General features: G+C 40.0%; 1 protein-coding gene across 1 annotated transcript in view; it reads left to right on the forward strand.

Moving 5' to 3' along the window:
• The window catches only part of LOC116304279 (uncharacterized), a 34,470-nt gene extending 23,081 nt beyond the window's left edge, over positions 1-11,389 (forward strand). Inside the window, exons 3-7 of the mRNA XM_089035722.1 lie at positions 8,486-8,628; positions 9,106-9,263; positions 9,672-9,849; positions 10,452-10,703; positions 11,201-11,389. Of these exons, the coding sequence (XP_088891848.1) occupies positions 8,486-8,628; positions 9,106-9,263; positions 9,672-9,849; positions 10,452-10,703; positions 11,201-11,389 (920 nt within the window). The remainder of the gene's footprint in view (positions 1-8,485; positions 8,629-9,105; positions 9,264-9,671; positions 9,850-10,451; positions 10,704-11,200) is intronic.
• Positions 11,390-11,685: the final 296 nt, after the last annotated feature.

Genomic DNA, 11,685 nt, shown 5'->3' on the forward strand with positions numbered 1-11,685 from the left:
GCGGCTAGGAAGTCCAGGCTGCGATTGCTGAGTACCTCATCTGAGAAGTCTTCTCCTAAGGTCTCACAGGCGCTATGGATACGTTGCTGCTCCACTTCTGGCCGGTAAAGAATTCCATCCTGCGTCATAAATTGACTTCCTTCCGAATCCATTAGCCATACGGAATTCTCATGGACTAATTCTGCTAGCGGCGACTCTTCGTAGATCTTTGTCTCCTTCTTTCTGGGAAACCTCAATTCTCTCCAAGCATGTCCGTTGTGTTGATATATGACGATGGGAGCTCCCCGGCCTCCGTATTTGTGCGTCCCCGGATAGATGAACCCGTCCGTAATGTCTTTCACCTGTATGCGCCTTTCTAAGAGGACTTCCAACTTCTTGACGTTATCTATCGTCGCTCCCGCTCTATGGGTCGCTTTTTCCCACTTCCTGATAGCTTCCCTACGCTTCAAAGTGAGCTTACCACCCCGAGAAGAATCTTCGAAGAATTTTCTTACCAACTTTCCCACGCAGTTACCAGGATGACGCATCGGCTGTAACTTGCTTACGTCTGGTTCCCTAATCTCATACGCACCATAAATGACAACGGTAACCGGATAGGCAACTTCGTAGAACAGCATATCCACTCCCACGAGCGCTCCAGGACGAGTTTGCTCGTTCAAGACAAACAAATTTCGCTTACCAGACGCCCTTATGGGATTGCGGCCCTTCTCTATTATCCATTCACCATCCAAATACTTTATGAACGTCAATTCCAAGCGGTAGTTACCCTCAGGCATCAGGTCAATTATCCTCTCAGCTCTCTCCTCAGTCATCGCTTCGTCCGTATCTCCCTCCATAAATGTCGTGAAGGCGAAGTCAGCGTCCAAGTTATTCAACACCCTAGTCCGCAGCTTGCGCACAGTTTTGTTCTGAATGCTTTGGATGGCGTCCATCTATATGTAAACGATATCTTAGACTACGTTTGCGGCACAGAGAGTATTTTGATGTATCTTAAGCTGACGTTCCATCTTGTAAATCTTTCCACAAGGACAATCGAAAGATAATTTAGGAGTAGGCGGCGGATTTTTCATCAACTCCTTTATATAATCTTCATTGTCATTGGAAAACTTATGCGTCATCATGCAAGTTATCTTCATAGTGCAGGGAACTTTCCTTCTCAAATGAGAAATGAGACCACACTTCGTGAAGTTCTCGTTACATTTCGGACAAATCCACTCCTTCATGATATATAATACTCATTTCTTAATCATCGTTTACGACCCTTAACACAGCAGCAGTAAGGAAATCACCGCGTAACATATAACGGGACACGGGTTATTCCCGCGGCCCACGGATAGTACTTGGCCCGGGTAATACCCGGTGCTCCCGGTACCCCCTCCCCGTGTCCCCCTTACTGCTGCTTCTGATACCTTTTGTTATCCAAGGTTTTGATTGCTGTTTAATTTCCCTTTTACTAAGCCTTTTAAGTAGAAGTTTTTGATCAACTACATTTGATATTTTTTGATAAAAAATATCAAACATGTTGGATACATTATCACAGTGTGATAAATTATCCCAATTGACATATGCTATATATTCAATTACGTTATATCGATTTGTTATAGTAGGAATAGTCTCTTTTAACAAATTTAATATTCTTAGGTACATAATGCTTTCTTATATAAGGAAATTTGGTAAGTGGTCAGTGAGATCATAACAAATGTTACCACTTATGGTATGATGAGATAATGAATTAAAGAAAATGTTATCTATGAGAGTTGCAGAGTGATCAGTAATTCTAGTAGGCTGAAGAATATGAGAGCTAAAGAAACAAGATTCAAGGGTGTGAAGAAAGTTATCAGTATGACAATTTGACGCTTACAAATCAGTGTCGAAATCGCCCATTATTATGCAATACTTTATTCTCACTATTGATCTTGTTCACTGTATTGTCTAAATAATCAATAAAAGCATCAAGGTTACTGTATGGAAGTCGATAGATTACACCACGTATAATATTAAGTTTAAGATTACTTTTGAATTCAACCCATAAAGCTTCAAAATCAGGAGTGGTACATGATAAATCATCTCTAGTAAATACAGGCAGGTTATGGGAAATATAAAAAGCTACCCAACCCGAGTTGGATAAATTAGGTTGGGATATGAAATCATAACCTAAGATTTGATTACTGAAGTTAATATGAGAAGATAATTTTAGTTTGGTCTCAGATAGGCCAATAATACCAAAATTATGATTTAATTCACTAAGGAGTTGATTTCATTTATCAATATTTGCATTAAGACTTCTAATGTTTGAATGAACAACAGAGAAATGTTTTCCAGAGACACAACTATAAATATCAAAGTCAACAGTAAATTTACTAGTGGAGTAATACTTTGAATTACAGATGGGTGATAAATTTATCATCATCATATTGTGTAGACTTGTTATCCCTGTAGAGTCTGTTGAGGTCATTTTCATGAGATGTATACAACAGGACCATCACTATCTTTACCTAAATATATGTTGCCATAGCGAGTCCATATGAATTTGAACTTCAGCTCTTTCTTGGCTTTAAGGCACTTCTTGAACAAAAATCTGTTCTGGGGAGTTAGACTCTCTGAAATATAGATGTTGCTGGGCGGATGCCTGAGAATACCAATAGTCGCAGTAGATTTCCCTCGTAGACCTTTCCTAGCGTGATATAGTTTGTCACGAAGGTCACGTTGAACGACCTTGACAATAATGGCGGGAATCTGTTGCATGGTCTTGTCGGCTGGAAGCCGATGACTAACAAAGATGTCTTCCAGAGATGTTCACATTGAGAATTTCACGAGCTTTGCACACGATATCATTTGTATTTTCGTCTCCATATACTGGTATCCCAGAGATCTCAAGAGTATCTCGACGCGAGTATTGACTCGGTTGGTTTTCTGCTCGATCTTGAGGAGTGTTAATATAATATAATATAATAATATTTATAACGCGCATATTTCATGTGGATATGTTCATATGCGCAGTCATTCAATTAAATAAATTGGATAAAGAGAAATTTAAATATTTAACAATTATTCGCCGAAGGCAAAGTGAATATCGGGAAATATTTACCGAGACGCGAGTCTTCGAACAGCGAGGTAAATATTCTCCATATTCACTGAGCCTGAGGCGAATAATTGTTTTAGCATATACCAACTTGTGTACAGAGTAACTTTTTTTATATACAATAATTCAATAAAAACAAACAAACAGAAACTTTTAGTTTACGTGACAAATTCACGCAAAACGTATAGCAAAACGTTTATCCCATACTTCGTTGCCTTTTTAGTATTGATAGGAATGGCATTTACTTTCTTTTTTTCAATTTCCTCAAATTGTAGCAAAACGATTGCCGGCAGATACCATTTTGTTGCCGACTCAATATTTCGAGATTCAGAGGTGAATATCGTACAATATTTACCTCCAATTAACCAATGAACCAATGTTCTTAGGAAGTACACAAGTTGGTATATGCTAAAACATAATATAGTATAGTATGTAATAATATAAATATATAAAGTAAATAAAATATATGGTATATAGTAATATAAACGTATAAAATTCTAAGTAAAAGCTAATTTAAAAAGGCATGTCTTAACAAGTGATTTAAATTTCTTGATACACAGTATTTCATCGTTTAGGGGCCGCAGATTGAAAAGCCCTGTCACCTAAAGTTTTTTAACATTTCCCACTAGCTGGATTTAGCAGAGTGCTCTTATGATTCCGGAGGTTATACTTAGAAACCTTACTTACTGAGACCAAATCAGACAAATATTGTGGTGCTAGCCCACGTAAACATTAACAAAATGTTTTTTTTAAATTAACATTTAAAAATGTTAACAGTAGTATCTTAAAATGAATACGATATCTAATAGGTAACTAGTGTAAATCGAAAAGAACTGGTGTGATGTGGCAAAAACGAGGAAGCCCTACAATAACCCTGGCAGCAGAATTTTGCACTCTTTGTAACTTATTTACATGAATATCAGGAAGCCCATACAATAAACTATTACAGTAATCTAGTTTACTCACTATAAAAGCATGGACCAAAGTCTCAGTAGAACCACGTGATAGGTATTTCCTAATTCTTCTAATATTGTGTAAATGGCAAAACGATGAAATACAGGTTTTCTTAATTTGCTCATGAATATTCAAGTGGGAGTCAAACCAGGCTCCAAAGTTTTTTACAACAGAAGATTGGTTAATCTTGGATTCTCCAATTTGTAGATTGGTGACGTTCACTTTCTCCAGCTGTTGTTGGGTACCAATCACTAACAATTCTGTTTTACCTGGATTCAGCTTCAGTTTGTCCGATAGCATCCATTCTTTAATGTCTGAAATACACGCTTCCATAGCACTCACAGTCAACCTCTCATCAGTATCGTCGCCAGGCTTGAAGGCAAGGTACAGTTGTGTATCATCCGCATATGCGTGGGATTAAGGCAGATAACTTTCAATAACTCTGAATAGCTTGCTTGAATACAATATAAACAGCAGAGGAGCGAGGCAGCTGCCTTGTGGAACATCATATTCCAGATCAAACGAATGAGAAACAACACCCTCAATGGTGACACGTTCACGTCTGTATGACAAATATGACTCAAACCAGCTTAAGGCCATCCCTGATATGCCAAAATCAAATGAGAGGCGCTTAAGTAGAACGTTGTGATCTACGGTATCAAAGGCAACACTGAGGTAATGTAAGACCAACAAGGTTAGGCGTTGTTTATCCATGTTCATTAGTAGGTCATTCTTAACCTTAAGTAAGGCAGTTTCAGTACTGTATGCTGGTCGATAGGATGATGGAAGATCGGGTATCAAGCCATATTCAATCATGTAAGTATACAGTTGACGATGATAATGATGATGATTATGATTTATATAGAGCCCTTTTCTATGTGGATATAATCAAAGGCGCTTTACATGGAGTTGTGAATGACAGATTGCATTTTGTGTAATTTACAAGCTTGAGAGATGGTTAGTATGAAGTGGAGGCACTGAGGGTGGTCACTGCCAGGGTTTCTTTTTACGTCCTCAGTGGTTCTTTTATGTCCACCATTTACTGTAGGTTAGAAAGGGTTGGGAGACAGGGCCTACGGTTTGAAGTCCTTGTCCGAGAAGACTTAAGGTCTAACCATTTGCAGATATAATTACAAAGGCAGCACCTTCTCTTCAGTTATTTTAAGACTCTGAGTGTTGGTCCGGCCGAGGCTTGAACCACGACCTCCCGCACAACAGACCGACGCTCTTATCAACTGAGCTAACCGGGTGGCGGTTGATCAGCCACTACTCGTTCAGCAAGGTTTGATACAAACTGCAAGCTGCTGATTGGGCGATATCTCATGAAAACTGTGTCGAGTCCATTCCGCTTCAAAGTTGGGTTCACAAGAGCATCTTTCCATGAGTCAGGGAATTCACCAGTTTGCAGTGATGAATTCAGCATTTCAGTCAGAGGTGGTAAAAGGTCCGCCAAACAGTCCTTCAGTAAATACGTAAGTAAAGGATCAAGAGGGCAGGACTTCGTAGATGCTTTAGTTACAAGCTTTCTCACAGCATCCATATCAAGGACACTAAACTGAGAGAAAGTTGCATTCACTCCGAGAGAATCAGAAACAGGAGGCAAAGTCTGTAGAGCTGCACAGGTCATATCAGGCTCATCTCGGATGTCAGATATTTTCTTCACAAAGTAAGCTCCCATATGTCATTTGCAAGAGACTGTTAATCACTATGCAGCGGGAATTGCATCTTATATTGTTGACCCAGCAACCTCTTTGTAGCAGAAAACAGTTTCCTCTGATCATCAGAATTATTGTTGACGAAATCAGTGTAAAATTCACGACGAACACTGTTCATAACATACGTTGTCCTGTTCTTTAGAGCTTTGAATGCAGCTAGGTCAGTATCAAGTTTTGTCCTTCTCCACTTACGTTCAGCACGTCTACGTTGCCTCTTTATAGCACGGATCTCAGCATTGAGCCATGGTACACGATGTCGTATGACGACAGAACGGGTTAAAAGAGGAGCATGCTTGTCAAGCAAAGATGATAATGTCTTGTTTGTAGGAGCTAACCAAGTCATTCAGCTGAGAAGGTGTCTGTACAATGAGTTTAGAAGCACGTAGATCACCTTTGAGAGCTTCTAGATCAATTGATTTCAATTTCCTGTAAGATACTGTCTTAGTAGTAAATTTTGCTTTGCACAGCAATAGACCACAAAGAACTGTTGCATGATCAGAAAGAAAACTGTCTGATATAGGTGAATCCAAAATAATGTTATCAGAGTCTCTTGTAATGATAAAGTCAAGGCAATGGCCATGGATTTGGGTAGAGGTGTGTGCATGTTGCTTCAGAGCCATCGTTTCAAGCAAGTCAGATAATGCAGTAGCGTAAGGATCAGATGGGTCATCAATGTGTATATTGAAATTACTACAAATCAATATAGGTTCCGTACAAAGAACAAAGGACTCCAACTATTCTGAAAATTCAGTGATCAATGTCCCAGTAGACACAGGGATGGCAGTAGAATGAAGGTCTATAGATGATAGATAAACGCAGACGTGATGCTTGGGCACTCGATAAAGCCCATTCGGCAACCTCAAAAGGCTGACGGTTAAAAGAGTCTATATTCTTCACAACGATGTCAGAACGACAGACCAGCGCAATTCCACCACCTTTTCCTCCAGATCTTGAAGAATCAAATAGCTTATATCCATCTGGCAGACATTCGGCTTTAGCAGCAGAGTCAAACTCATTAAACCAAGTTTCCGTGAGTGCAGCCAAGTCTATTTTTTCTCACATAGATAGTCAGCAAAACAAGCAGTTTTGTTCTTAATTGACTGAGCATTCCAAAAACAAAAATTAGTGAATTTATTAGTAGTAACAGCGGCCGCTTGGGAAATGGAAGGTTGAGAGTCAATTAGGTTGTTTGCATTCCTTTCTTCTGGTTCAGTGGCTATCTGTTGAGAGTTTGAATGATCAAAACATTCACTATCCTGTCTGATGTTGAATCAACTTTAGGTCGTGCACCACGACTTCCCCTGAAACGCTTCAAATATTCAGCTTGTTTTAAAGAGTTCCAGACTGGTTTAGGCACAGGCTTAACTTCATTCTCAGAACAATGGCGGGAAATTTGAAAATCACTCTGTGACGGAGTTTTCCATCAAAATCGCAGATCAAGCAGTTGATTCCTTGAATATCCCATGGTCGTCAAAACAGAAACCTGTTAGAATCCAACGAGCTGTGGTTTGACAATATAAAAGGGTGTAAAAACGGATAACGACTAAAACATTAGTAAGAGCTCAGCGAAGTCAGCCAACCGGCGCCATATGCAATAGGTAATTGTTAAGGTGCTGACACACGGTGCAACGTTGCATGCAAAAATGCACGAAACCGGACTGTTGAATCGTGCTCTACTCTTGCAACATTGTGCGCAACAAATTTCACCATATGAACATGGTAACAACATTACCTTCAACATTTTGAAGTTTCCAGCCAATCAGCTTGCACCTTTAGTTGGTTAGATAACGAATGAATTCTACAAGATATGTTTCCACTTTCAGTGTTCTTCTCTTTGTTTTCTTTCTGAAGTTTATCCACCTTTATCTCAAGTTCTATATATTCATCACTAAGTGAGGACAGAGAATCTTCAATCTAGTCGAGTTTGGAGACTTATTTTCTTTTAGATCATCGAAGCTTTGTAGGATTGGCTTGAGCTTTTTGTACAGAAATTTTACTAATTCGTCCTGTAGTTTAGTGTTGATAACTTTCGAGATATTTTCTTGATCCATTTTAAAGTGTTAGAGTTAAATTTAAAAAAGAATAGATGCAAAAAAACGACAATATAACCATCGTAAAATGGCGACCATGAGTTGCCACCTCGCCGGCCGCTGTGTAATAAACTTGGGCATCCATTAGTCCAGCCACAATTGTCCCCACAACCATATATTTCTTTGTAATTTCTAGTATTTTTGAAAGGCTGTAATGTAATGTAATGTAATGTTATGTTATGTTATGTTATGTTATGTTATGCTATGCTATGCTATGCTATGCTATGCTATGCCATGCCATGCCATGCCATGCCATGCCATGTTATGCCATGCCATGCCATGCCATGCCATGCCATGCCATGTTATGCCATGCCATGCCATGTCATGTCATGTCATGTCATGTCATGTTATGTTATGTTATGTTATGAAAGTGTTAACGTGATAGCCTAGCTCGCCAAGGCGTGCCATACATGAGTAACATACCAGATAACAGCTGTAGTGTACACTGTAGATGTGATGAGCTCCTTCGAGATCTGAAGAAGATGCTGACTTCGAGGGGCATTTTGCATAAATGGAACAGTTTGCACCCGGTCCTTCACTGCATGGAAACTTTTGCATTCATGTAGAGTGTCTCTCAAATGTATGCCAACTAGAGACTAACAAAATGAGTTCCAATAACCAATAAATTGAATTTTGATCATCAGCCATCACGGGCAAGTGGAACAACGTGTTGCAGGGATTGTCCAAGGATACTGACTTAGGTAGTCTTGATGTGGAAGTGAAAGGCGAGAAAGAGAGCATTCACGTGAGCAGTCTGTTCTGGGGGATCCTGAACGACACCAAGAAGGTATCACTAAAATGTCTACCCAAACTTCTTGGCCCTATGTGGTCCTCACTATAGCAAAGTAATAGTAAGAGTGCACTTGTCTCGCATCTCTGATGTCACAAGTTCGATTCCTGGACTCTGCATCTTGATCCGTGCCCAGACTTGGATCTGCCCAGAGGAAGTGTTTCAAGGTTGGATCTGTGAGTTAGTCATACCCGTCTTAGATTAACCCAGAGGTTGTTTCAGGGTATACGTTCGATATGTGAGACAGCCATGTCCTGACTTAGATAAGCCCAGAGGTTGTTTCAGGTTCGATATGTGAGTTAGCCATGCACTCATGACTATCATTAGCCCGCAGGTTGATTCGAGTTTCAATTTGTGAGCTAGCCATGCCCTGAATCTAATCAGCCCAGAGGTTGTTTCAGGTCATTGATAAAATCGATGCTATAAATGTTATCTCATAAATGCCTTTGTTGCCGACTGTTTAACTGTTCACAGGAGCTTACTGCAGCATCTACGATTGCAAAGGAGTGCTCCGAGAATTGCCAATGGAAAGCAAACATCGATGTTTTTACCCTACACACTGTGAACGCTTTGACGAGTATGATGTCCTTGTGCGACTTAATGGACAAAAGTACTGGTCTACAACAACACAAGTAGGTATTCAAAAGTTTGTCAACATTGGAAAGCATAGACGGCGTGCGCTGCCAATGTGCTACTCATCTATGCGTCCCGTGTTCGATTGCCGGGCTCGGTGTCGTATGTGAGTAGAGTACGTTGCTCGTTAGTTCTTTCCTGTGCTTCGAGGGCACGGTTTTCTCCATGTTCTCCGCGTTCTTCCTTCCTCCGCAAAAATCACCTTCTAAATTCAAATTTGATCATGAAACAAGGACTACGAGTTTGTTAGCCGCTGTCTATTTTAAACGTTTTCCTTCCCACCCATTCACTTCCCATTTATCCATTTTCCAACCATCCGCCATCCACGCATGCGATAACCAAGCTCCCTTTAGATTCCTGGCATATGATACGTCAAGGAAGCTCAATGTTTTTCTTGTTCTCACCAGTGTACCCGCAGCAGGCGACAAACAGGCCATTCGAGAAATCCTCGAGAAAGATTTTCACAAATGGAAGGACTACATCATAGCGCAAGCGAAAAAGCACCTGAACAAAGGTCTCGTCAAACAGGCAACTACTAATGCAACCAATGCTATTCTACCGATCGTCAAACAACCCATACAACAGGTAAATGCAAGAGACCTAGGACATATCCTTCATTGTCTCTTGGTAAACAATACCATATATATTGGTAAATCAAGCACGGGAGGTGTAGCGGTGAGAGTGCTCTCCTCTAACCAAGGCCACCCGGGTTCGACCTCCTTCGGGCTCGGTGTCGTATATGAATAGAGTTGTTTGTTGGTTCTCTTCTGTGCTTTGAGGGTTTTCTCCGGGTTCTCTGGTTTTCCTACCTTCGCAAAAATCAACGTCTAAAATCCAATTAGGATTCATTAGATGAAGAGCCACTGAAAAGACCACTGCTGAATTCCCATTTATTATCATTTTACTATTATCTTTCATTTACCTCTCTCACACGCTTGTTTCCGATTAGAGATGCAGAATCCGTCAAACAACCGACCAAAAAAGTTAATTGTGCTTATTTCGCCCTTATAAGATGTTTGTATCTTAATCCTCCGTGATCTTGCGCTCACACCCTTGTTTCGAGTGAGTCTTCGATTTCGTCTGAGAGGCGCAGAGAGCAGGCGCAAAAAAACGACTTGCGAGGAAACCGAAAAAACAAACACGACAATGAAAAAACACATTTTTCATCTAGGGTATTTTATCACCAGGACGTTATGGCACAGGCAAAGGCTCAAGTCCTTCCCACCATCGTCAATAATGCCAAATCCAGGGGAAAGAATGCCGCCAAAAGAGTCTTTAATGATCGTCGTGGGCACATCATTGCAATAGGGCTGATTCCCTTCTATGGATGGGTCAAGTCTCAATTGCTCATTGCTGATGCCAAACGAGATGCCATCAACGATGCTAGGAATGCTGCTAAGGCATCAGTAATTGATGACTTCAATTCCGCTGCGGTGAAGGTAGGTGGACTGTAAGTGGTTTATACTTTGCGTTGCTACCTTTGCGTTCCTAGCTTTGCGTTAACAGCCTTCCGTCTGACGTAAGAAGTGCTGATTCCTTTCCTTCGTTTAAGTGTAAACTTAATGAATATTTTTGATTATGCAGGCTCACACGGCAATCATGGAAAACAGTTTTTTATTCATTGTAATGTATATTTGTACTGATGATTTTACCGTGTTAATATAAACTTTGTATGTATGTACGTATGTATGTATGTATGTATGTATGTATGTATGTATGTATGTATGTATGTATGTATGTATGTATGTATGTATGTATGTATGTATGTATGTATGTATGTATGTATGTATGTATGTATGTATGTATGTATGTATGTATGTATGTATGTATGTAAGTAAGTATGTATGTTCAGTTTGCTTTGCGTTTAGTTTGCTTTGCTTTGCTTTGCTTTACTTTTCTCTTCTCTGCGGTGCGTTCCTTTTTTTTCTAATTAAAGAGAGAAAACCAACCGTCTTTTATTCAGAGCAACATGAAACAAATCTCTACTGAAGCTTGTCACTCCGTGTTTGTTGAACACAAGGCACAAGTTGACCAGACGATCAAAAAGGAGGTCGATGACACCTTCAACCGTCACAAACCCGTGAGTAACCAGTTGCTAACAAAGATCAAGAACCACATCTATTAGTTCTTTCAGGAAATTAGTATTCCATCCAAGCGTTTACTGGTTTGTGGGAATATCAAGGCAACGTTAACCAAACTAGATAATACTTTTAGCCTAATGAATACAAATCCCAATACCAAGGCAACCAGAAGTACCTAAGGTAGTTTACACGAGGTGGGTGGGGGCACAGCCGCTTTTAGAAACAGTTTTTAATCAATAAATTATTTCATGTGTTCTTAATATATCAACGCTGTGTCGCGTTCTTTAAAAAACACGCTCGGTATGTGTTTGTCGGTGTTTAGCACTTCAGCTGTAATTTG

This window comes from Actinia tenebrosa, unplaced genomic scaffold, assembly GCF_029948245.1.
Source record: "Actinia tenebrosa isolate PJP-AT-01 unplaced genomic scaffold, QUT_ActTen_1.0 PGA_scaffold3__52_contigs__length_22856419, whole genome shotgun sequence".
Taxonomy (NCBI): domain Eukaryota; kingdom Metazoa; phylum Cnidaria; class Anthozoa; order Actiniaria; family Actiniidae; genus Actinia; species Actinia tenebrosa.